The 27,439-nt window shown below is 46.4% G+C and overlaps 1 protein-coding gene across 3 annotated transcripts in view; it reads left to right on the forward strand.

Moving 5' to 3' along the window:
* The first annotated feature begins 7,659 nt into the window (after nucleotides 1-7,659).
* Nucleotides 7,660-27,439, forward strand: part of GPC3 (glypican 3) — a 406,719-nt gene continuing 386,939 nt past the window's right edge. The window contains exon 1 of one of the 3 annotated variants that reach the window (XM_026520618.4): nucleotides 7,660-8,047. In XM_026520618.4, coding sequence (XP_026376403.1) covers nucleotides 7,873-8,047 — 175 coding nt within the window. In that variant the 5' untranslated portion in view covers nucleotides 7,660-7,872. The remainder of the gene's footprint in view (nucleotides 8,048-27,439) is intronic. The other 2 variants (XM_026520616.4, XM_057315054.1) reach the window with 2 other exon arrangements.

Raw genomic sequence — 27,439 nt, forward strand, 5'->3', positions numbered from 1 at the left:
TTGTTTTTAAGAAAGCAAGTTTCACGGTGTGCCGTAGGCCCAGTACAGATTCAACTCCCGTGTATCACCAATTGTGTGTTTTCACAACATCGTACTGAAGTTAAACATGAGAAAACAGAGCCGCAAGGCTAGATCAAATTTCATATACTTTGTTTAATAAGGCAGGGAAATATGCAATACGTTTCAGAAAGATTTCCATAGAAAAGATCGACACAGGTCTTTCAACAGGGAAAAATTAATAATAAGCCCTCCTTAAAGTTTACTACCCTCATTTCCAGCCAGTATAGTAACCTGTTAGACCCCATGCAACAAGATTTAGATAAACATAGTCTCTTAGGTTTAGTACTTGACAATCTTAAAGAGTCAACATCAAAGCCTCAGTTACTTAAAAATTTTAATGACATAATTCTAAAAATCTCCGACTGAGATTTCTGGAGATAAAGAAAATATGATAGAAGTATGTCTGTTTGTATCTCCACTCTTGCAGTATTGCTTACAACAAGCCTGCCTGGGCTGCTCGTTAGGAGAAAAATTAGATTCTAAATATTGTACACAGTACTTTGATTAAGAAGAGCTCACCGATGGACCAACAAGTATTTCTCAAGAATCTCCTGTGGAGACTGCACCCCATTGCTGGTGTGTGTGTTGTGAGAGCTGCATTCAGTTATCCATTCAACACATATGTATTGGGGGCTTGCTATGCTCTAGGTACTGTTCTAGAAGCGGGGTGTAGAAATATAGGATTCCTTCCTTCAGGGAGTTCACAGTCACAGTAACACAGACTGTCAGAGCTAGAAAGAATCTTAGAGAGTCTATAGACCACCTTCCCCAGCTGGAAGTTAAGGAGGCTGTGGGTTCAGAGATATTAAGCTACTGACCCAGGGTCACAATGCTCAGAGTAGCAGAACAAGAATTAGAAACCAGCTCTTTGGACTGCTAGTCCTATGTTCCTTCCATTATTCCAGTCTATCTGGGAAGACAGGATACTCCCGCAAGAAACAACTTCAGAACAATAGCAGACAAAAAGCTGCTAACAAACCATATGGTATTAACCATAAGTTTAACGGGAGTTAAAGGAGGACTGGAGACATCCAACAGAGCTTAAATCTTCTGAGTAATGACATGCAATTTATTTATGGCAGGGGGAGACTTGCTATGCTTCTGACATGTTGTAAGGATGAATGAGATGAAGGCATTCCAAGGAAGCAGTGCTTCCCTCTGGATCTTATCATCTTGCGCTAAGAAGATATGTTGTGGTACACAGGCTAGCACCTCCTTCATTTACAACAGAAAACACGATATAAAATTGGAGGGGAGGGGGATCATTGGTAAAATAAACCATGAAAGCTGCAGAGTTCAACTTCTGTTTTGCAATTTACACCAAGATCTGCTGGAGACACAAAATCTCCCAAAAACCATATTTAGTCTCTTCTGAGTATTGCTGAATAAAAGTGAGCCAAAGAAGAAGAATGTTCCTATGGGGACATTTTTGTAGGAGCAACCTTTTAGTTAGAAATTTACCTTCAGATGGGCTACATGTTATCAGAAAGTTTTTACGTGTTGTGATTTTAATAGGAGCTCTCCATAAGTAGGGAAGGTGGGAATTTATTTTTGTAAGGAAAAGCATCACAGGGCTTTATCTGAAAAATATTTACCAAGTGCCTGCCATGGCACTGGGCACATCCTAGGGCAATGCCTCTCAGGCTGTAGTAAAGGATTAGTTTATTTTATATTATTTTTATTTTCTATCTGACATGTACAAATACTTGGGGGAAACTACAATAAAAGTGAATGACTAGAAAAACTGAGAAATAAAACCAAAATACAAGACTGTTTTTAAACAATTATGAGATTCAACAGCGGGGCCAACTCATCATGGGCTTACATGTGGCTGCGGTATCAAAACGCTATACAATTTTCTAAAGGCTCAGTCTCCCTTTTTGTACTTAAATTTGGCACAGACCTGTAGCAAACAGTGCAGGGGCCAGCACAGGTACACAGACCACACTTTGAGCAGCATTGTACTAGAGGAAATAGAGAGAGAAGCATAATGAGAACCCATGCTCATCTAAAGCTTACAAGTCATGGCTTGTAAAGCTTACAACACCTCCAGGTGTTGGTACAGCAAATATGGCAGACGCTGGGCTTAGTGGGTAGGCTATAGAATGGTTCGGTACTACTCTCCCCTTCCTTTGGCTGCAGGCCCCCTCCCCCCCCCCACTGCTGCTCAGGAACACACTTCCTCAGGGATAGCCTTTATGATAACTATAGAGTTAGGGGTGGGGTGGGGATGGCCTTTTCTTGAAAGATGCTACTTTTGAAAATCCCCGAGACTTAGAACTGTGGATGGGATTTGGGAAGTGGGATGGGAGAGGTGGTTGAGAAAGCATGAATTGCTCTCTGTGGTGGTGGCTGTTGATTTTCCTCCCCCAAACTGCTGGGAATTCAGGGAGCTCTGAGGATGAGAAAGGACCCTGATGGAAGGAAACAACGTGAGAGGTCAACTGTTGGAGATCCTCTGTTGACCTACTGGAGACCTAGGCTCCAGATCATAAAGACCCAGATTAAAAAAACATAGTAAAATCACTCACAGGTTCTACACGCCATACGACAAGTAAATATATGATATTACCTGAACACACTGTGTTTTTGGGGCCACAATAATTCAAAGCAAAACAAAGGATGTTTTTGCCACTTGGCGCATAAAAAACCAGCCTTTAGATTTAATGCTAGCATAGTCTCAACCACCAAACTACAAACCCCTTAAGTTGTTTAGAAAACCAAATATCCTATGCAGGAGACAAAATGTTAGATATAGATAGATACACACACTATATCTGCCCAATCAAAAAAAATCAATGGACTAGGGGTAGGAAGAAATATGTTAGGGATCTAGATCAATACCCTTCATACAAACAAAGACAGAACAGAATAAATTTTTATTTGTAGTAATCAACATGATGCCACAAATACAAATTCCAATAGTTTTTTTTTTCAAGTCTTGGACTCTAGTCTACAAGAACCTCAGTATATTTTGTGGATTTAGTGAGGGCCAAGCATAGTCCCCAGTCTGAAGAGAGACTATCCATCCACAACTCATAATGCAAGCATCTCAGCCGGCCCTATTAATTTTCCATACACACGGAGCCAAACTCTGCCTAGGATTATTATGCAATTTTCAAAATGGCTTTAAGTCTTTCAACTTACAAAGTTACCATTTACATTGCACCGGCCTCCTGGCTGGGATGAATGAATGAACACTCTTTCCCAAAGGACCATAATTCATTCTCTGATCATAGCTTATACATTTGGGAGAATTGGGATCAGTGTGCCTGGCGCCTCCCCTCCTCTCCGCCCCACAAAGGAGTCATACACTGCAAGAGAAGGGGAGACAAAGTGGCTGTGTGCCATAGAGTGCAGAGGTGTGGCTAGGGAGGTGTTGACTGTGAGTAGCAGCGGTCCAACATATAAGCAACTGTCTACATGATGTGATTTCAGGTGCACCAAAAAGGCCTCATTGCCCCTCAGTTTAAACACTCCCTTCCCACTGGCGAATGCCTGGAATTCCACAGTTTGGAGAGCTCTGTTCCTTTGGTTTAAAGCTTTGATCCCTGTTAAAATACCCGTACCCCTGGGTGGGCAGCCCCATTATATGCTATCATCCAGATAGACTGTAGGCAGATGAGTCTGAAAGTTTCTTCTCTGAAAGCCAGTTTTGAGGGCAGGGTGAAGAGGAGAAGGCACTGTGCACCTGAGGGGGGTGGAGAGAGGAGGGCATCATCTGGGGGGGGGGGCAAAGGGAACCGGGCCCAAGACAAACCATGCGTGCGTGTGTGGCCGTGTGCACGGCTGTGTGTGAGCCCCTCCCATGGCGGCAGCTGCTGAACACCCTTTCTTAACTCTCTCCCAGAACCCTTGATTTATGCTGCTTTTGGAGCCATGGAACTAGACTCTCCTCCCAGCTACAGCAAGATAATAGCTGCTGGCTACAGCTGGGAATTCTCGAATTCTTTCAAACTGGAGACTAGGAACGAAAGGTGAAGAAAAGTTCTTCTGAGGTCCGAAGAGGAAAATGGGGCCCAACGGTGTCATCTAAATGCTTCCAATGGGGCCTGAAAGCACAGAACCATGAACTGTAGAAAGTGAACACTGGCTCAATCAGCACATCCTTTTGTGTTTCACGACTGATCGTTTCTCTTTGTCTCTTCCAGCTGAAGAGTAAGAATGAGTCATTGGCCTGACTCCTAACACGAGGAAGGGAGCCTTGGAGGGTAAGATGGTTGTTTATGTAAAAGAGAAAAAAGAAAACCCAATCTTAATTCATAGTCACTCATCTGGGCAGTGGAGAGTACAGAACGGAACAGATTTCAGACTTCGGGAAAGGAAGTGGCTGTTTGTCAGTGAAACTCCGTGTCACTGGATCGGCAGATGGCACCGGATCGATCGCAGTTCCTGACCAAAAGCCTCTTGTTCCCCGGGGTCTGTTCCAGTGCCTGAAATTCCACTGCCAGAGTCATCGCTTGGGGGCTGGAAGGCCAGAAATCCTTGAGAGGCCCTTTATAAAAATGGAACCACTTCTTAAGCCTAGGGGCTCTTATTCACTCCTCCCTTAGGTTGGCTTAAAGCCTTGAAGAAGCTGCTTGGAGGAAGAGCAGATGCTTTGAGGCCAAAGACCGATTTCTCCAAACCTCAGGGCCGGTTTGCCTATGAGCCAGCCCCAATCCTGGATCATTCACATAGCACCCCACAAGTTTTGCCGTATCGTCATATTCCCAATACTCTTTCATGTTTTTCTTCCAGCCGGCTCACGTTTTTATTGAAAGCAATTTGTGCCAGCGCTGTGTGCTTAGCTTTGTCCTAACGCCGTAGTGGGTTAGGTGCACTACTCATGTATATATTTTTCTAATCCACATTAAAATAAATATTGATTAAAATAAAACCCAAAAAGCTTCACTGGCCCACCTATCACCAGGGATTCACACACTTTTCTTTGGGAAGTACTGCCCCGGCTGATACGGAGCATAACACATAAACAAGTTTATATTAAAAATAGGTCTCAGTCCCTCATTTCAAGGTACTCAATACCCAGTAGTTGAAAACAACTGTTGCCTTTGTAGTTACTTGCATGAGCTCTGGAAGATCATGAATTTATGGGAGGTCATGTCTTCCTCTGCAAGGTCATGAAATTCAATCAATGCTTGCCTTCCAATCTGCCCTTTGGTCACAGGGCTCCACAGGTGGAACATATCAAACTCACCAGCCAAATTATGACTCTTAATTGGTGTTTCTTTTAAAGTGGATATGTCATTTGTCAAATGTTCAATGCAGGCGCAGGCCTAGCCCCAGGCAAAATTATGAAGTAGGAGAAGAATGCCAGATACATAGGCGGCACTCAAATGTTTGTTGAAAAAAGAATGAATGAGCCCTCCGTCCTTGACTCCTCTCCCATCCCCCACATCCACCAGGTCACTAAGCCTTTTTCAATCTCCTCCCAAATACCACTGCTAGTTTCCCCCCCCCCTTCCACATCTCCTCTGCCCTGGGCCTTTATCGCTTCTGGTCTGGATGATTTTCACAGCATTTTAGCTTGTTTCCAATCCTCTTTCTTCTCCAAGCCATTCTCCACAATCCACAAAGTTGGCTGGAGAGATCTTTTCCTCAGGCAAATGTGATCATGTCACCCTTCTGCTTAGCATTCCCTTAAGCGGATCCCCAGGCTCCTTGGCCTGGCTTCCAGACTGCATCACCTGGCCCTTGTTCGCTCACTTCGCTCACCCTGGCCTCGCGAGCTCTTCTGACCCATTCCCCGCCCCCACCCAGCCTGAGCGGTTACTTGTACTTCCCACCCTCCAATGGGGCCCTGCAGGCTCTCTCCCTGTTCCGTCTCTGTGTCTCTGTTCGTGCTGCTTCTTTTCCCCTGGCCCCCTCCTCGCTGTCTTCTTTTCTGACCTCAACTCCTACTGGCCTTGTAAGCCTGAGTTTAGGGCACCGTCTCTTCTGGGAAGCTTTCTCCGACCTACTCTCTCACCCCTTAGAACACTGCCCTTGCTTCTCTCTTATCACTGACCATGTGCTGTGTTAACATTTTCTGTTTGGTTGTTTTTCCCCATTAGACTTGTAGCTCTTTGAAGTTAGGTACCAAGGGTTAATCTTTGGATCCCCATTGTCTGTTTGCATCGCACGTGTCTGGTGCATAGTAGGAGTTCAGATCTTTGTTACAGAATGAATGAATGAATGAATGAGCGAGCTCCTCAGCAGCCTACCTTTCCTCTACCTCGTTTCTCAGCCCACAAGTTCTGGCATATGACCTCCTCTCCCCTGGCCTGGCACTCCCTGGAAAATTCGTGGTGTGGAGGCTCTCCCTTTTCTTTCCTTATCAAAACCTACTTTTACCTAAATCAGAAACAACACAATCAGATGATAAACTAATCCACACTGAGGTGTTAAATCATATCATTATACGAGTACTTTTTGAGTTCCTAGGACGAGCAAGGCACCATGCTAAGAGGCATGTTGGTGGGGGAGTCACAGAGAAGAATAAGAGAGTTAAAGATCCCTACCTAGGAGCACGTAGGTAATGACTAAATGCATTCCTCCTTTGAGAGGTATTTCATTTTCAAAGAACTGGATTTCTAATGGAGAAATTTAGGCAGGAGAGGTGGGGATTTGGGTCTAGGAGACAGTTCAAACAGCCTTCTACTCCATCTACGAAACAGGCAAGCTCTGGCTCGATGAATCTGCTGTGTCCAATGATTTTCTAATGAGTTAGGCTGGCGTTAAGCCCCAGGTTATTTTGTTGTCACCAGTTATGCTTTGCTTCATGAGGGGTCACCGGGGGCTATCTTGCAGGAGACAGATTCTTTTAACATCCTGGGATCAGGTGCTTTCTCTGACTTTGTGTGGCTCTTTGGAATCAAACGTAGCAAATCCCACGGGCTTGTAGACTTTTTAGGTACAGGAGTCGAAGATGAGGCAGGCTGTGAACCTCCCCCCCCCCCCCGCAACGGCGGTCCCCAGCTGCCCCCGAATGGGACTATTCGTGGGTTGGGTTTGCAAACCCGCCGGGGCTGCTGCGTTGGGAAAACGGCTCAAGGGAAGCCCCTCGGAGAGCAGGAAGAGGAGGTGGATTTTGTGCGGAGGAGGAAGACCTCGGGTGGCTCCGGTGGCCAGGGGCGAGCTGCACCAGGCTAGAAGGAGGCCTGTGGCCAAGCGGAGAGGGGCCCCGAGGCCAGGGAGCCCTCACGCACCCCGAGGAAGGATGGAGAGGTTGCAAAAATCCTAAAGGGAAAAGCCCTGCCGGCTGTAGGCCAATGAGCGGCGGGAAGGAGGAGTGAGGCTGGGGAACTTCTCCCAGAGCCAGTCAGAGGGGACGGCTGCTGGGAAGCCAATCAGCGCGCCGGAGCCCGCAGCCCCTCTGCAGTAGTTATGCCAGAGCGCCCTGGGTAGAGCGGCGGCGAGCGGGCAGCTGGGCTGGGCCGCCAGGAGCCACCGCACGCGCTCGGCGCCCTCCTCCCCGCCGCTCCCGCCAGGTCCCCGAGCAGCCGTGCCCCAGCCAACCCCGCAGCCCTGCGCCCCGCACCCGCAGGCTCGCCGCCGCTCGGCGGCCGCCGCCCCCTGGCCGCGCGCTTGGCCTCGCCCCGCCCCACCCGGTCCCCCGTCGCCCCGCCCCGCCCGCCGGCCCCGCCCCGCCCGAGCCGCCGAGCAGTTCCCGCCCTCGCCCCGCGCCCAGGTAGCTGCGAGGAAACTTTTGCCGCGGCTGGGTAGCGGCACGTCTCCCGCTCCTCAGGGCCGCTGCCAGCCTCGCCGAGTCTCGGGACCGCTCTCGCCCCCGCTGCCACTCTCCCGCGCTCTCCTCCCTGCCCGCGAAGCAGGATGGCGGGGACCGTGCGCACCGCGTGCTTGGTGGTGGCGATGCTGCTCAGCTTGGACTGCCCGGGACAGGCGCAGCCCCCGCCGCCGCCGCCGGACGCCACCTGTCACCAGGTCCGCTCCTTCTTCCAGAGACTGCAGCCCGGACTCAAGTGGGTGCCCGAAACCCCCGTGCCAGGTGAGGAGGCGTCCCCGCGCGCGTTCCCCGCGCCTGGCGGGGAGCCGGGGGCGCGTGGCGACCGTACCCCGGGCGCGCTGGCCTCGTGGGGCCGCGGTGGTGCGCCCCGCCGCTGGGCACCTGGGAGTGGTCCTGCGCCCGGGGCCCGGCCAGGTCTACCGGGGGAGGGCGGAGGGGTGAGTGTGAACCGTGTCCGCATCTCCCGGGCTCGCTTTACTGTCAGGGAAGGTGCGGGTAGGAAGCACGGCCGGGAGGGCCTTCTCACGGGCGCCCATTTTTTTGGGGAGGGCGGGAAGGTGGGAGCTGCTTCCCCGGGCCTCGGTAAACTGGCGCCCCACGGCCGAGCCTGTGCCTCGAGCATTTGCCACCCTCGCTTGCACGAACGTGCCAGCGTTTCAGCCGGATCTGGACCGTGGCTACGGCCATTCTCTCCCCAACCTGACCCCCACGCCCTCTTTTTCGCAGCCTGGGTTCCCGGGGTTCGCGGGCCCAAGTGCAGGCAAAGTTGGGGACAGATCTCCGAATCCGCAGTGGCAGGTAGAGTACACGCTGGGGGAAACTTTTGAGTAGGAGGGTCCCCAAGATGAGGAAGACCGAACCTTTCCCTTCAAAACAGCGTCCCTTATCTAGGTTGGCAAAATCGCTTCGAAAACGGTGCTGCTGGCCGGGGAGCAGGAGTCCAAAGATGATTTAACTCCTCCCCTTCTCAAATTCATCTGCCTTCTTGACAGGCTGGACCCTGAAGGGGAGATGATTTTAGGTGGAGGAAAGTTTCCGAACGCCTGCCTTTTGTTCTGCACAATCAGATCGTGTTGTAAGGGCATATTTTAACCTTAGCTAAGGGTTGCCGCTGTCAACAGATGAATATTGATGGCCCTGTGTGATTGACTGTCCCGCGGTTGGACTCCTAAAAGCCTGCCTTAGAATCCAATTAGGACAAGTTGCTACACTGACAATGCGGGCAAGAAGAGTTGGTCTGAAACAGGTTAATTTATCAGAGGTGCGCGCTGCAGAAGCGGCCGGTGGTGTTTGCAAAACCCTGAGACGTCCGTGGCCTTCGGGGTCTCTTCCCAGCCCTTGCCTCTAGCGAGGCGCGCGTCCCGCGCTTCGGAGGGATCGGGGAGCAGCCCTCGTCAAAACTTGGCTCGTGGCTCTCAACAAGTCAGAGAGGCGGGCCTGATGGTTGGACCAAGTTGCGAGTGCGATGCGCGCCCTGTGGGCGCTGCCAGCGAGCGTTCACTAGCAGGAGGTTACCTAGGCAGCCAGCGCGCCCTCAGCCCTCAGCCTTTTCTTTAGGTAGATGAAAAGAGCCGAGCGAGCCTGCTGTTTGGTTGCAAAGGTAATTGGTCACCCCTTTTGGCGACTGAAATGCATTTGCGCATATGTTAAATATTGCGTTGCAGGATTTCGCTCTATGGGAGGGGAGAACTACCTCTTCCACTGCTCTGTGTTAATAACGTACCACGTGGGCGTGTGCGGGAGCTGTAAGGGGCAACCTATGAATCAGTTCCACAGAGCTGGAACAACAGGCGAAATCTCTCTCCCCTCGAAGTGCCGTGGTAATTAGATTGCTCAGGCCAGAGAACACGCTTCTGTTGATAATGTAAAAATTGGTCCTCACAGGATGAGTCCCCGCAAGATGAATGCTTCCGGGGTTGGGGTTGGGGCCACTTTTGGCTGATTCGAAGCCTGGGAGTAAAGGTTGTGCTTAAAAGAAGAAAAAGACCAGAAGGAACACATTGATACTCATTTAGCAACCCCCTCCCTCTACACACACTCGTGCTGGCGCTGGCCCTCCCTCCTCCTCCCCAGCTCTCTGGCTGCCTGCCTCTTTGCAGCATCTGTATACAAGAGTTGGGAGGGCCCACACACTGTGTGTAAGAGATTTGGCCTGGGCTCTCGCCCTGCGAGCTCCCTTGCTCCCTGCCTAAGGATGGCCATGCTGTAGAGAACAGGAATTCCTAATGGGGATTTTTCTTTTTCCTCCAGTATTTCCCAAACTCTGTGGGCAAAATCACTTTCCAAGGGTCTTCATATACACCCAACTTCCCTACTTCACTTCTAGTTAACAAACGTGTGCGGTGGCCAGCACCTTCTAGGTGGCGGACAGGCACCGTTCTGACTCGTGCTGGAGTAAAGCCAAACTTCAAATATGGTGACACCCAGGCAGCTACCATATATCCTGAATTTTCCGGGGGCTGCACAGATTTCCAGCACTCTTGTCTTGCCGTGAAAACCATGTGTCCCAAATTTCCCTTGGGCAACTCTGGTCACTGTAGAATTGGAAACATGGTGAAAATCCTAATGTCCACGAGTGGAAAGAGCTCATCAGTATTTCAGAGAAGAGACAATAATGGCCGACTAAATACAATGGCAAGTGCATCATTTCAAAGTGAATAAATGTGTCATTTGCTGCTGTCGTTCAGTGGTTGGAAATTGAAAGAGAGCTGCAAATTATTTGATAGTTACGAGCCATCAAGATGACCACTTGACTTTTTTTTCCCCCATCTATATTTTAAGCCATGTGCATTTTGCCCATGTCACTGTATTAACTGCTAATTAAAGCTCTCTTTGTCCCAGATAAAATGAGATTTGGTCACAGTAAGGAGAAATCCTCAAGAATGTCCTGTCTCACTTAGGGGGACCATTTGGGATTGACTGCTAACTTTGGCCATTAGCTGAATTGGGTTAGAGTGGATAAGGTACATTTCTTATGCTAATATGGATGAGACTAAATGGCATTTGAAATCAGCCAGCCTAAAAAATAAATCACTGGTGCTGACGGGCTACACCAGACTTCCACAAAGCTGATTGAAAGCCTTACAATCTCATGTTCCCATTTCTTTTAGAGCGTTCAAAGGCATGGGATAGCAATTCTAAATAGCATGTCCCCCAAATCCATAGATCTTTTCATACCCCCCTCTCTCTCTCTTTTTAAGGATTTGTAACTTGGAAAGCACCACAGATGGAAACCAGGCACACAGAGTTAGCATTTGGCAGAAAAATCCATATAACTGACTTTCAGTGTAGCTCTTTTGCCCTTATTTAATTTAGAAAAATTCAGAAAAAAGCCAATGAGCTCATAAGTCTGGATGTTTATTTTGTTTTGCTTAACCTACCCACAGGCGCAATCAAGAATGGATACAATTTTAGGCAAGGAAAGTGAGCTAGTAATCAGACAATGATGTTTCCAATTGTCTCAAGGGAATGTTACAGAAGTCTGAAAAAAAAAATTCCTCTAAACAAAAATCAAGTGTAATTCACTTTATGAATGCCATACACCGCTTTTGTGGGGGGTGGCGGTGAAGGGGACGGCTGGGAATGAGAAAATCAAACAAACCGTGGTAGTGTTGCAACTCCCCAAAGATTGAGGGATCTTGCCTTAGAGCGGGCCCTGGAAAGTGCAGGAACCCATCCCAAATGCCAAACTCCCATATGGGTCAAAGGCAACCCTGAAGAGCCAAGCCCGACTTGGAGTTTCTCAAAATAGATGAAACACCATAAAAATAAAAATCCGCGCCCCTGCCACAAAGTGGGAGTTTGGTTATTTGTTGTCGTTGTTGTTTTCAAGCGTGAGAACCTGCGGCCGTGTCTGGGTTGCCCGCTGCGGCTCCCCAATTAGTTCGAAGCAGCTAGCGCCCCTGACGTCGGGGCGGGGGGGGGGGGAGAACAAGCCCCGGGGTGTGCATGTGGAAGGACTTCCTGTCCCCCGAGACCGCACTCGACGTGCGGGCGAGCAGGTGATGTGTTCGTGCCCTGACAAAAGTCGCATTATTGCACAGTTCGGAGGCCTCCTCAGAGGCCGGTGCGCCTCGATGGCGGAGGCCAGCCCTGACGGGTGGTACCGGGCTGGCCTCGGAGGGCAGCGTGCGGCCGCTGGAGGAGCTGGCTGGCGGGCGCTGGACGGCCAGGCCCCGCGCGACGTGCGTGCGGGAGGTGCCGAGGGGAGGAAGACACAGCCCCTTTTGTCAAGGCGCTCACAGTCTAGTGGGGGAGCCTACGAGTAAACAGGCTTCTCAGGAAACTTGTAGGATTAAATAGGGTGAAAAGGGCTAGAAAATACCTCCAGGAAATTGGCTGAAATGGTCACAATAGCCAGCCCGGGCAAGGGAAAAGCACTGAAGAGATGAAGTGGGAGATAGGGCGGTCGCTCTTATTAGGCCGCCATCTTAAAGAGAGTTTTCCTAATTCTTGGGGCAAATTCCACGCAGGCGTTAGGAGATGCATGCATGAGATGATCCCGATGGATGCTGGATGACACAGATGGCGTCGGTTTTGCAATTTTTTTTTCCTTACGGGCTGGTAGATTGCATCCAATATTTTGATGCAATATTTTTGAGCGTTCTGCTACTTTGATCTTCGGAGTTGCAATGTTTGCTGTTCGCTGTAGCCTAGAAAAAGGCTGCTTATTACCAACCTGGGAAGAAAGAGGCCTGGGTCTGTCTGCTATGAGGCAAGACAGAAAATATGTTTTCTCCTTAAATGGCAGCTATCAATGACCACGCCAACTTTAGTGTTTGATGCATATACAAAAGCATGGGTCTTAAGAGGTATCTTATTACTCATTTCTAAGAAAATTGAAGATAATCACTTATAACTTGTGCACACGATACATCATTTGGAAAGAATTTCACTAGGGATCATATTGCTCAACTGAAAAGTTCTGGCATGCTGAATTTGTACATTTTTGTGAATGCTTCCTTTACTCTGATCTCTCGCTTTTTTCTGCATATGGTTATTTGTATGTTTTAGATTAGAAGCTTCTTAAAGGGAAAGCACTGCAGTTGGTGCAGTTGAGCACAATACCAAGAGCACCATAGCACGCTTAGTAAATTATTGACGATAATAGAATTTCTAGATCATGACGTATTCTCTATGAACTCTCAGATACTTTCCTAAGCTCTGCGTCATCTTACTTATTTTAAAAGCCTAAGTCCAGTTTGTTCGGATACACCGTTGGGGTAGGTGGACAAACTTTTTAGGCTACATATTATTTTGCCTGGAGCCAGATTCAGTCTTTCCTCTGTTAGCTGGTGACTCTTACCATCAGGAAGGGCTTATTAATGTTGAGTACCCACAGAACAAATGGAAATTAGCAACATTGTTATGATTGGCATAGTATCATCACAGATCATTATTATAGCACATAAATTGTAAAGACCTCTCTTACATCAAACTCTCTTTGATTTAATGTCAGCTAGACCTTTCTCACTGACGTTGGCGTTGCTGTATTTGGGAATCGAGCTATAACACATGCACGGACCTGTTGAAGTACCTCACACGTTTCTGTAGCCTGGGATCAGAATTTGTGCTCGGGCTAAATTCAAGAGACCATACCAGGAGCCAACATCTATTCAGCCCTAGCCAAGCTTGCAAAGGGGTTTGATGTTTTGGGTAATCTAGGGTCTAATGGAAGGTGTGGGCAGGACCCCCCCCCCTCATCTGCCCATATTTAGCAAATCGTCTGGCTTGAAACAGGATCCCCAGCGCTCCATTAAGAAATGAGCATCAGAGAATAGAATCCAAATCATGGGCCCCAGACTGGCTTTAGAGACAGCATAAGGTAATGGGAATTTACCTTCCGAGATGGAATGACAGGGAGAATGCGAGTCAGAAAGTGAGGTGAAGGTGGGCATACCAGCAGAGAAAATGTGCATTTTGAAATGCTGCGTGTGCGGAGAAAACCCTCACTGGAGCACAGTAGTCTCACTTGAAAACCTTGTTGAATATACAAAGTAAAGGAGATTTAGTTCTGTACTTCAGAGTAGGCCAATTAAACCTCAATTGTCCGAGTGCTAATTATTAGAAATACTTGTCCGCCATTTTTAAACAAAAATGAATCCAGATTGATTACCAAGAAAGGCATGTCCACTTTTGCCTCTCTTTGTGTGTAGTTGGGTAAAGCCTTATTTGAGAGTTGTATTTTTCCTCATGAGTAAAAAGGAGTCAATGTTAGGACCAAATGCATTGCTAGTGTTCCAAACAGTTAATTACTTCCAGTAGCCGAAATTGTATTTATATGCTAGATTAGTAAATCTACTAAGCTCTTTGAAGTATACTTAATAGGCTTATATTGATAAATAATTGATAGGAAGGGAGATAAAATACAAGTGAAAGTGGCAATAAGTAGGGACAGGGAAGTTAAAGTCATTATAAAAGAAACCTCCACTTGCTGTATTCTAGCCATCCACCTGAAAGTTGAATGATGAGCATTTCTCAGAAGTGAGGATTTTGAGAATATCCTGTTTTTCAGAATTTCCATGATGTGGCATGCATTTCTTTTATACATCCAGAATAAGGCAGGATTCTAGACTATAATTTTTTTTTAAAGATTTTATTTATTTATTTGACAGAGATAGAGACAGCCAGCGAGAGAGGGAACACAAGCAGGGGGAGTGGGAGAGGAAGAAGCAGGCTCCCAGCAGAGGAGCCTGATGTGGGGCTCGATCCCAGAACGCCGGGATCACGCCCTGAGCCGAAGGCAGACGCTTAACCGCTGTGCCACCCAGGCGCCCCTCTAGACTATAATTTTAATCAGCCTTTTCGAGTCTGCCTTTTGGAAATAAGTTTATGACTGGAAAATTAGAAATCCTGAGTATGGCATCTTTAAAGTATGGGTTCCCAGCCATCTATATCTAGACCGTGATCTTCATCTTTGTATCTGCTGTGTCTAGTGAAGAGCATAGTACAAATCATAGGTGCTCAATAAATACTTGTAGACCACATGAATGATTGGAAGTAGAAATGTATTAGCAACGTAAAATTTCTATAAAGCCAATATTTAAGTAGTTGATTCACTTTTACTAATATATTAAGGTTTCTAAAAAAGCAGCTCCTTTTTCAGGTCAAAAATCCATTTGTTGTCTATAGGTAAGTGACAAAGGACTGGTTTAATTCATGCGGCTGTACTATAATTTCCCGAAAGAAGTAGACTAGCCAAATCTTTCCAAGAGGTAAGTGTTCCATGCTCGTTTACAAGGCTATTCTAAGAAGTTTATAGATGAATTAAATATATCGCATATACATAAATGCGTTTATTTACTTTACAGATCTGTGGCATTTAGGTTTCAAAAATAAAGTTTTTCTTTGGTGTTTGGTGTTTCTTACCTATAACATGAAGCTTCATAAATGTACATTTAAAAGGACATAATCCAAAGTGGATATTCAGCCATGGAAATTTTATTGGAGTAGGATAAAGGGCCTCCTGAGAGGGCTCTTAATTTCTGTATGCACTGGGGCAAGCTTTTAAAGTCAGCTGAGAACACTCAACTAGTTGGCTCCCTAGCCATCGGGAGTTCTTTCAGCTAGAGGCTCAACTAGGAAAGAAGGTGAAAAAGAAAGGGGTGATGTTCATTTGGAAATACTATCAGAACTGTGTTTGCATACTTTCTTCCTCAATTGCGGCTCTGCTCCCTCTCTCCCACACTGCATTCTGGTACTTGTGGTATGTATCAGCATCCTGGGATACCCCATTGCTCTTTGTCCAATTTTGGTTTGGATGATTGAAGCTGAGGGAAACGTGGGGAAGAGAGGAAGGGTTAGAGCAACAGATACAAGGAGGACATTCAAAGCCCTTACTCTGGTATGTATCAGAAAGTTCACTGACGCATAACAGCCTGAAGGATTGAAAAACATTTGAATTGGGAAGCTCGCATGTGCATAGAAAATACGGAGATATGCCCCCAAGTGCATCTGGGTCCCAGAAATACTCTATCTGTACTTCTTCTTGCTTCGTATCCACGTTTTTTTGAAGTACATAGCTTACTCATAGCCTCTGCCAGACCCTACAACTGTTGAATGCAGAAGCCATATTTGATTCAGCATGATAGCCTCTAGAGGGGTGAGTAGAGTGCCTTGTACAGAGTTATTAATAAAGGTTGGAGCGAAGGGAAGAATAAACACCTAAAGACACAGTCTACAGCACTTGACCACTGTTGAATGAGATCCGAGGATGGCATATACCTAGAGAAGGACTGAGTCTCTGGATGCATCATTGTCTAAGTTGATCTGCAGTAGGGATTGAGGATGGGGTGGTGGAGGTGAAGCCCATTTATTTGTTCTTTGTGGCCCTGGGAGCCTTGTTTCCCCTCTTTCAAAACTGAAGTCTGGGGAGGAAGTGACAAGGAGAGAGAAATTTTTACCTGCAGGTTTCTCTAAGATCTATTTATTTATTTGGCGGGGGGGGAGAGAATCTTAAGCAGACTCCACGCTGAGCGCAGAGCCCCATGTGGGGCTTGACACGGGGCTCGAACCCATGACCCCGAGATCAGGACCTGAGCCGAAACCAAGAGTCGGATGCTTACCTGACGGCACCACCCAGGCACCCCCCTCAGCCCTCTCTAAATGTGGTGCCTGAGGGGCGCCTGGCTGGCTCAGTTGGTAGAACATGTGACTCTTGGTCTTGGGGTTGTGAGTCCAAGCCCCAAGTTGGGCATAGAGCCTACTTTAAAAAAATATGGTGTTTGGATAGGTTTTATATGTATTTATATTTATATACACACACGTGTGTGTATATTCATAGTTTATATATGTATAATATTTGTTATTTCTATTATTTTGATAGGAACAATTTATAATTATGTTATTTAAACTGTTTGAAAGTTGTTAATTATTACTCTTAGTAGTGAGTGTTCTTTCACAACCCTACCTTACATTTGTGTCGTGAAAGCCTTGCTTTCACATATCTTATGTACAGACAATGCCACCACTCATAAAGTGTCCATAGCTTCGGAGTTCTGCTGACCTGCCTGGTTCTAACACACACAGCCACATTTGTACACTCATACATACACCCATATAATAACCCTACATCTGTACATCCTTAATAAACTAGGGGAAAAAAAGCCTAACTTACCCTGGGAAGAGATAGGGGTATAGCTTCTCCGAGCTCGAGTCAACCATTTTCAGTTGGTTTGGCCCCAAATTGTTGCAAAGTGAATTGTCCCTGATATCATAGAGCTCATTTATTAAGTTGCATCATTTTCCTAAGTACAGAGATGTGACCCTCATTTAAAGCAGTGATGGTCAACCCATACTGTGAATTTGGCTCATTTTGGAGAATGACTTCTAGCACGGGCTGCATTGCAATGTTGAGCTCCATAGCAATGAGAATGTGACCCAAGAGGCCGTTTCCAAGTTCGCTTTCATGGAGTGATTGTACTGGGGACCACATTTAGTTGTTTCCGAAAACAGATGGAGATTCTCAGGAAAGAAACCTACTAATAATGAACTCTATATGCCATCGCTGCATAAATATTGAAAAGTTTTTCATTCATTCTCTCCTTCAGCCAACATTCATTGAGCCCTGATTCTATGCCAGGTACTGAGCTAGGAGCTGATGAATAAGATACAATCACCGCCCAGGGAGGAAGCCGTGGAGCCGGGCACCATGTAGGGATCTGGGGGTGGTTGAGCTATGGACGAGGGGTGCCTAGCTGCCTGAAGTGGGCTGTCACATAAGGTATATGCAAAGGCACGTAGAGACAAAATGACACGTTTTTTGGACTGGACTGGTTTGGATTGGTTGGAGGACAGCTGTGGGGGGTAAAGTAAGGGAAAGATGAACTAGAAAAGTAAGCAGGAAATGCTGAGGAGTTTCCTTGGGCTGTATCCAAGAATGATGAAGAGCCATGAAAACATTTGAAGCAGAGAAAACGGTATTCAGTATGGAGAATGACTGGCCGGGAGTCTTAGTAATACAGGTGCAAAAAAAAAGCAGGGCAGTAAGTAGGCGAGTAAAAGATCAAGCTGAGACACTAGAGGAAGTGGATCCGGTATGACTTGCTGACTGGATACGAGAACAGGAGGGAGAGTCTAGAACTTCTTGTTTTTCTGGGTGGTGGGACTATGGCACATAATAGGTGCTCAGTAAATATCTGTTGACTGAATGAGTGAAATATAGAGGGAACGTATATTTTTAAGTAAACTCTACCCCTGACATGGGGGCTCGAGCTCACGATCCCGAGGTCAAGAGTCACATGCTCTATCAACTGAGCCAGCCAGGTGCCCCAGGAAGGACATATTTTTAAGGGGTGAAATAATGAGTTTGATTTTGAAGGGGTTGAGTTTGAGGGGTTCTTTGATCCGTGAGGTGGAAATGTCTGCTAGGTAGTCGAGGTCGTGTTTCAGATGGTAGAAGAGAGAAAAATCAGGGCTGGTGATACATACTCGGACATTAACAACATATAGATGGGAACTGAAAGTCTGGGAATAGATGAGATCACTCTGGGAAGTAGTGTATACACTCTTCTGGAGTTCGGAAGAAGCGTAGTTGGGACTCATCAGCATATAGGCTCAAGTTGGAAGTCATGGGTGTGGATGATATTTTCCAGGCTTTTGCATGTGACACATCTTAAAATGCATTTTGCCAACATCTGGTGATTTAAAAAAAACTGCCAAAGACTTCAAGAATTCTCTTGATTAGGAGAAAATATGAGTAGATGTTGTCATGGTCCAAGATTTTGCAAATAAGATAATGCACTACCAAACACACACACACACACACACACACACACACACACACACACACATATACACAAGGGTGGGGAGGGGGATGTAGAGAAGTACATTTGAAGCAAGGGATTGGATTTCTTTCATTTCTGATAGCAGTAATTAATAATTTTGCATGCTATTTAAACTGTTTGGAAGTTGCTAATTGTTACTCTTAGCTGTGGGTGGTCTTTCACAACCCTACCTTACATTTGTGTCGTGCAAGCCTTGCTTTCACATATCTTATGTACAGACAATACCACCACTCATAAAGTGTCCGAAGCTTCGGAGTTCTGCTGACCTGCCTGGTTCCAACAGAGAGGCCTCTCGGCCACCCTCAGCCCCCACTGGGGAGCAGCCTCCCACTCTGGAGAATGAAAGCTGTAGTCCGGAGTGGCATAGAGACTGGGCCCTGCTGGCTGCTCTCTGAAACATGTGGTTCCAAGCGAGTACTAGGCATACTTGTGTAATTGGGCTGATCTTTTCTGAAGTGTCTATAGAGATGTAATGTGTTTTGTTGTTGTTGGGGGGGGGGGAGAGGGTGATAGAATTTTCTGTTTCTCTGGCATGAAGAGTTTCTTTAATTTCCTTATTGTTCAAGAGGTTGCCTTCATCCAGGCTTCTACTTTCATTCAATGTAAACTTGAAACCCCTTGTTCTCCAGTAGATTTTTTCGAGACCACTTTCAGGTTAATGGAATAGTATGGAAGGGCTCCCGAGGCAAGAGCACAGAAACTACCATTTACTGAGTGCCTACTATGTGCCAGTTGCTTTATATTTAATCTCCTTTAATCTACACGGCAATCCTGGAAGGGAGGTGATGTCACCTCGGTTTTACAGATGAAGAGACAGAGGCCCAGAAAGGCTTATTTTCCCCGAGGCTGTGTAATATGCAGAGCCAGGATTTGCATCCAGGTTTGTCTCACTCAATAGCTCAGGCTCTTCCCAGTATGCCCACTGGATTCTGAGGGGAAGGAAGATGGGCTGGATAGAAAACATTTGACTTAACTTCCCACACTCCTTTGACTTGGTGACATTTTTCACTCCGGGCCTCTCTCCTCTAAGGCCCTCCTCCCTCCCACCCTCTCTTAGACGCAAGTGCTCCAGTCGTGTTTGTCCTTTTGCCCCTTCTGTTCTCTCTCTGCTCATTCCCACACCCATTCCCATGACTTCATTATCTTCGCTGTTCGAATCACTCCCGTCTCCCTTTCCAGCCTGACCTCTTCCTTGCTGTCCCGTTCAGGATCTGCCAGTCGCCCTGCCAAACATCTCCATCCAGAAGTCCTATCAGGGCTTCCCTTTCCGCAGAGCCAAAAACCAGCCCATCATTTTCTCCTCCCGCCTGCGCAAACCTGCCCCCCTCCAGCATTCTGCATCTGTGGCCATAGCAACTCGGGTGCCCAGACCTGAAACCAGGCAATGATCTTGGATTTCTCTTTGTCCACATCTCATCCCCCCCAAATTAAATGGCTAAGTCCTGTCAGTCTGCCTCCATCATGTCTTTCACGCTTACCTCCTTGGCCTGTGCGCCCTCTGTTTAAGCACAGCAGACCTCAAACTCCTTAACTGAAAGGACCCTGTAGTTGTTGGCCTCCGAGCCTTTCCTGCTGGGCCACCTGACACTCTGCCTTCCATCAGTGCCTGCTCTAGTCCTAGCCACCCTTCAAGGTGGCCGTGCGATGCCATCTGCTGCACGAACCATATCACGGTTCCCCATGCCTAGTTCCCTTTGAACAAGACCCCCAGTTGATTTGTATGCACGTTGAAGCTTGAGAAGGGCTGCTTCCAAGTGTAAGTTCCTTGAGGACAAGGACCTTGCAGGACTCGGGAGGGTCTTGCACATAATAGATCCATGTTCTTTTGATTTCTTGCATTTGTGCTGTGCTTGGCTGTTCATTCATTCATGTGGCCCAGCAAGAAATGTATGGGGAGGGGGAGGATGGGGGAGGAGAAAGAGATTCAGAGAGTTGGGGGGAGAAGGAGGGAAGGGGGAGTAGAATGAAGGGGCTGGAATTAGCCCATAAGGTCACTAATAACTTTGTGACTAGTTTGGAAAACAATCTTTGCTCTCCCAGATAGTTAGAGCCTCTTGTCTACGCCTTGGCTTAATTTAATGTGGCCAGAGGCAAGTATCTTCGGAGACCATTTTGTTCTTACCCTAGGGACTTCATGGTTTCCCACTTTTTTTTTTTTACTGGCCCTCTGGGGTGTACCTTCTCTGGCCATCCCCAGAAGTCAGAGTGGAACTTTAGAAGCTATTCAGAGGGCCATGGAAGAACTGTGCTCAGTGTTTCAAATAGTCCCTTCTGTTTTCAGAAACCGATTTTCTGCTTTGTTTTCAAACTTCAAAGTTTATTTCTGAAATAAAGGTTTATTTTCCCCTGTGGAATTCTGAAGGTTTTATACAAGTGTTAATTTCTAAAACCTAAGTCATTTCTTGCCTTTGAAACTTCAGTGCTGTGGGTCAATTTAATAACGTTGCCTGAAGGTTCTTTTGGCCTTCAAAAGCTGTCAGATTGCCTTTTCTTTGTTCTTTGGGGGAGTAAAGTTGCCTCATTCACAAAGCTTGAAGGAGTTGGAACCGGCATTTAGTCAGTCATTCAGGCTTTCTCCGCCCCTCTGCAATATCCAGTTTTATTTTCAAGCTAGGTCCTAGTGGCAATGAGATGTATCGCCGACTAACAATTCTGGGTAAAATTCTCCAAAAGCTCATCGCCATTTATTTCATAGAGCGATAAGAAGTAGCCCGAGTTACTAGGACACCCGTAGCTAAGGGAGCAGCGGGTGTTCTGAGCACACCCATCGCTGCCCTCCTGGGGCTCAGAAAATCTCCGAAGCTACCAAGCCCCCCCATTCATCATCCGCTGGACTGCTCCCCACAGCTTCCCTTTTTTCGCCTTCCTCCTTTCTACCCTCACGCTCTCTCTCAACTGGTTATAATTTAGAACAGAAGGTGTTTTATGATTTGTTATATTTATTGGATGGTTTTGTGTTTCTTGTTCTCTAAAAAAATTGGAGGAGTGGAATGTTTTATATTTTCCTCTGTATTTTAGTTTTTAAGTTGTGTTTCCTTTTCCTCTAGCTCCTGATTTCCTTTTTTCCTCTCTCTTCGCCCATCTTCCTCTGCCTCCTCCACATCCGCTTGCCCTCAGTGATTCTGGAGAGAAAACACCCTTTCCACTTCTGCCCGCGTATTTGGTTGGGGTACCTGGTTACTTCTCCCGGGGATATTTCGAAATTCGACTCCTTAGTTAGTTTGGAAATGCAGAGTTCTAAAATATGCACCGATGAATTTACATTCCACTTTCTAAGAACTCCGAGTATTTAAAAGGGTTTCTGTACAGATAGCAGCAGGCTAAATATATCCGACTGGAGTATCTCAGATCATCGCTATGTAGTTTACATTCTCTCTCACTTTGTCATAATTCTCAATGAATGCAAATTGCATCTTTGTTCTTAGAAATCTCTTGTCTTCCACCGAATTGCTTTTCCTTTTTCTGAAGATCAGGGAGCCCCTTTGAAACACTGCTAATGTGGGGTGGAATTGACACCTAGCTCACAGGCTAACCAAATGTAGCTTGCTTTTCCCTGATGAAGTGATCACATTTCAGGACATTGTGTCCCTTGCAGGATTTTATTGTCCTAGTTTCAAATTTGACTTCGGGTTAAAGAGCGTCTTCCAGTTGGACTATTCCTTGGCATTTTTTCCCTTGTCTTTACACTTATGGGGATCTTTTGTTTGTCCTGTGTCTATTATCTCTTCCAAGCTTGGCCAAGGCTGTTAGGTTATGCACCTATGTATAAATATTTAACAAGATAAGTTAGACAAAACGTGCTCGGAGATACTTCAGCCCTTCCACCCCCACCCTTGCCTCCGCCCCCGCTCAGTTTTTGTGTAGAGTCACAGATGGTTGCTTTATCTCAGATGTTTAGATTTGGGGGACATTCCTTTGCACTTTGCTTGATGGACACAATGAAATGGAAGCATTTGAGTCAATCTGGACTACCAAAATGGTAGCACCAAGTAACAGATAACATTAGGCTCCTCCTCCTATTTTTTTCCCCAACTGGTTGTCCAAACTCCCCTAAGCCAGAGAGTTTTAGGTATGAGATTGTGTGTTTTTAAAGAAAATATTTTGGATAAAGACTAATGTTCTCAAGTCAGGAATAACAATTAGTACCATTCATTAATCAGGGGCATGTTTTGACTTTGAGTCCTGGCTAGGAAATATAAACTGTGAAAGTCACACATATATATGAACCTCAGGCAAATTTATGACTTGTCAGCCTTTTAAGGTTAAATTCTTAACCCCAAATCGGGGCTGGCTTTATATGTGGAGTCCGGCACATTCCTCTGGGCCACCGAACACCCCCCTCCCCAGCCCCAGCCCTTTGCTTAACAGCAGCTAATGGCCTAATGAGCAAGAAGGATTTCTGCCTCTTATCAGCTGCCTAAACAGCAACAGGAAGGCTGATATACAGAGTACGGGTCAAAACCCGAGTTCTCGAACCAGAAACCTACAGGGCGCAGTTTAAAACTCTGGCTCTGTGGTATCTCTGTAGTTATCAATACCTATCAGAGAAGGAGCTGGACACTTGAGTTCAAACAAATAGCGATAGTTGTCAAAAGTATGAACAGTCTAATTAATTTGGCTAATAGTTCGCTCCCTCTTTGTTTAGTTCTTCTATATATAGCCTCCATATAGGCTTTAATGAGCTTTTAGTTTGCGCCTGGAGGCTGTTATGGTCATGCGGGGGTGTTTGATTGTCAGATGGTGACGATGGAGGCAAGGATATTTATGTTTTGGCCCGGAGTTTGGAAGGGGCTGCCAAATAAACATAAATAGATATCTACTACTACTTTTATTTCTTTGTAAACCGAGTTTTGGAATAAATATGCACTCCACTTGCCACGGAGTCAGAGAGAGCTTTGCGCCTCCTCCTATCGTACTCAGACATTTTTGAGAACGGGTCCTTCCTTGCCTATTTGTTAGAACCACTTGGATTCCAGACTCAGGCTCACATAGAATAAATATTTTAGGGTATTCAGGGCCCATTCTAGTGAAAGCCCCTTGACTTTCATCTTCTGCATTTGCATTTTTTCAGAGACAATAATGAAAACATTTTTTTTCAGATTCTGTCCCGTTATTGAAAATCTTATTTACATAAACAGGCATTGTTGTGGCTTAGGGAAGAATGTGGGGTCCCATTCTTTAGCTCCTTGTATATCTTTGCGAAGGCTTCTCTAAATAGAAGTAATGACGCTTTAGTCTAAGCAGCTTTTCTCATTTAGGTAAGCAGGGTGGTTTGAAATTTCAGTTTACTAGATAATTGAGTCTCTTCTTAATTATTTCAGGCATGCAGGTTGCTCTCTTGATAGTAAAGACCCTAAAAATCTAGTAATCTCCTCAGGCATCCGTTTGGTAATAAAATCCTGTGCATTTTCAGGGGTTAATTTTCATGACAATTGTGCATCCCCTCCCCACCCCCACCCTAAAAGAAATCCTGCTATCTTTTAGGGCCTTGGTCTCCTCACGTCCGCAAAAGCACACTTAGAAATATATGTCACGGTGTTGCTGGAATTACTGGATCTGGAGGAAATTTAAATGTATTCAGATTCATGCTCATTACACAACTTTCATTTAGAGTTTTTAATAGCCTTGTCATATTTCTCAGAAAATCATCTGCCTGACTTTGCCAGACTTGGTGTTCTGCCCTGAATGAAAAACTGAAGATCAGCAAAACTGCAGCCTAACTATCCCCTATTTGATCTCTTTAATCAAAAAAGAAAAAAGGAAAGAAAGGAAAAAGAAAAAAAAGAGAAAAATCTCAGAGGTCATCTGGGGCAGAGTGAGGTGGGAAAAACCAAAAAAAAAAAAAAAAAAAAAAGAAAGAAAGAAAAAAAAGAAAAAAAAAAGAGCCCAGGCGGCCTTCACATCTGCTAGTCATTCCCACTGGTGTGACTTCAATTCAGCCAGTTTTTATTGAGCACCTGTGGTGGGGGCGGTGCTAATAATCATTAACATTTATTGAGCCAGGCACTGTGCTAAGCCCTTTATGGGCAACATCCCATTTAATCCCCACCACAGCACTACCAGGTGGGTAACATTATTTTCCCCATTTTACAGATGAGGAAACTGAGGCTTAGAGAGGTTTAGTGACTTGGCCACGGTCAAATATTTTTCTGAAATGAATCACACTCAGTCTGGTTCCAGAGCCGTCTTCCTAGTCACTACTCTTGTGAAGAGCTCAGCATTTCTGGGAATTACTCCTGAAACCAGTTCGGAGAACCCAGACTGTGTGAGGTACTGGGGATTCGAAGTCAAACACTCCACTCGCTCTGCTTTTGGTGGGGGAGGCAGACAGGTAGACAGATGAGGACCTGGCAAGGAGGGGTCTCCCGATCTGTGGAGGGGAAGAAAGGGTGCGGGGGGGGGGGGGGGGAACCGTGGCTTGAATCTGTGGGAATGCTGTTTCCTGAGTGAGTTCAGCAGCCTGGGGTCATGGGTATTCGATTTTCCTGTTCAGTGAAGGTCATCATCTAGGAGTTGAACTGCCTCAGTGATTACATCAACCTGTTTCCATCACGGCCCCAGCTGACTATATCATCAGGTACCTTGAACCCGGCACTGCTTAGACACACAGGGTCGGCACGGTTTGGGACCTACCTGGCTCCATAGTTCCCGTGTCACCATTTCTCTCTGATTGCACTTCCCCCTTAAAAAAAAAAAAAGTAAATGAGGCACATATTCCTGAAACAGACTGCTGCGGTCTTGAGAGTTTTCTGAAGGCAGATCATATAAGACTGGCTGCCCACAGGGAGACCCCAGATCCAGGTTTGGTTCGTGTAGCTCCTGGCATTGCCTCTTGGAGCCCACACTGGGCTCTGGGGAGCTCTGAATCCGCATCACCCACGACTTGACAGAAGAATGAAGTGACTAGTAACAATTATTGAATTTTTCAGTGAGATCATGGGAATGGAAGAGAAATCCCCAAATCACTTGTTTGGGTAATTTATTTTGGTTTTTCATAGCTCCCGAAGAAAGCAAGGAGGAAAACAGTCACCAGTGGGCATCAATGAAAAGTCTTTCAGGTGTTGCATTAATAACTTAGATTTTCCTCGATTTGGGGAGACGTTTGGTGCAGGGTAGAGTGGACTCACCAACGTGTGTGTATGTGTATGTGAAAGAGAGAGAGAGACAGACAATATCCTTTAGCTTTCAGTCTCAGCTTACCAAGAACTCCTTGTGTCTCCAAGCTTCCTAAAGTTGCCAACACCCCTCCCGTGCGCTTTCTCCTTCATTAAATCTCTTCCACAGAAAGGGGTTGCCACCAAGTCTAGACTTCGGCGACATGCAGGAGGAGGGCCAATTAGTGGGGATTTTGATTCCCATTACATGAGGGTGGGGTGCGGGGAAGAGGAGGAAAATCTGTCCTTCCCAGTCCTTCAGATTCTCAAGTTCTAACACAACAGTTATGTTGGAGATGTCTAAAATGACCGGGGCATTTACACAGCTATTCCCCAAGATGGCATGAATGCCACAGCGCTAGAGCCTGTCAGTGTAGACGCTCAGATCAGCGGGAGGGTAGGAAAAGGGAGAAGATCAATAACGTGACTTCTCACTCAGGGATCAAGAGTGAGCGTTTGATTTTCTTGCGGTTGCATTTTGCTCGGGTGCCGTGCGCGTGTTGTACTAACAAGGCAGCGGACTCCCTTTTCCACAGGTTCCTGTCGTCGAGAAAGAGGAAAGATAAAATAGAGGGCACGGATTATTTACAGCGGCCGAGAATGTCATTACAAGGTGCAATGGCTTGAAACTGAAATTTAGGTTAGCCATTAGAGCTGGGAGAAGCATCTTCACAGTAAGGGCAATGGCGCGTCGGAGAGATGTGCTTGGGAGCTGGGTAAGGAGTATCTCCACAAGTGTCCCAGTCTAGCAGGGAGACTCCACCGAGACTCACGGTTGGGCTGGAGGCCCAGGTGGGTAGGCATCTCCCACTGTTGCCTGACTCTGTTTGTGACTCCTTGCTAGTAGCTTGAAAACGTTGCTTCACGAATCCGAAATATGCCTAGTTTGTGAAGCATAAGAAAAGAAGTGCAGTTGAGCAGTGAGAACGAGGCATTGGGATTGGTCTGAGGACGACTTTTTTAAAGATTTTATTGATGTGTGAGAGAGAGCGAGCACACAGAGCGGGGAAGGGCAGAGGGAGAAGGAGAGAGAGAATCCCAAGCAAGCTCCACGCCCCAGCGCAGAGCCCAATGTGGGGCTCGATTTCACGACCCTGAGAGCATGACCTGAGCCAAAATCAAGAGTTGGACGCTTAACCAACTGAGCCACGGTCTGAGCACTCTCTTAACAGACTTTCTGAAATACGGGCCAAGGACTGAGGCAGTATTAGGATTTTTCGCTTCTTTAAGGCTTCCTCCTTCTTATAACATGGGGCTGTTGTTGTTCAAGTTACATTTGGGCTGTGTCAGTAGGACTTTCTTAGGGCTGACCCTAGATAAAATTCAGTTTGGGTCTCTTTTATCTTTTTAAAAATCTTTCCTTCCTTTTTGACGTTTCCCCTCGTCCCCATCCAGGTGTTTTGGGTTGCCTGCCCACTCCCTTCTTTCCCGTGCTGGACGAAAATCCCAAGTAAACCTTTTAGCCTTGAGGTGATAAGGATATTACTCAAGGGGTGTTGCACTTTAGGACAAACCCTGAGGAAATTGCCTAACCAGAGTACTAACTCGGCCATGATGAAACATTCCCATACTGCTAGGCAGATAGTTGTAGGTGGGGTAGAGGGAGGGAGTGGGGGTATTAGCTTCCTACAGCTACCATACCAAATTGCCTCAAATTTGGTGGCTTTAAACAACTGAATTTATTCTCTCACAGTTCGGGAGGCCAGAGGTTCAAA

This window comes from Ursus arctos, chromosome X (genome assembly GCF_023065955.2).
Source record: "Ursus arctos isolate Adak ecotype North America chromosome X, UrsArc2.0, whole genome shotgun sequence".
In the NCBI taxonomy this organism is placed as follows: domain Eukaryota; kingdom Metazoa; phylum Chordata; class Mammalia; order Carnivora; family Ursidae; genus Ursus; species Ursus arctos.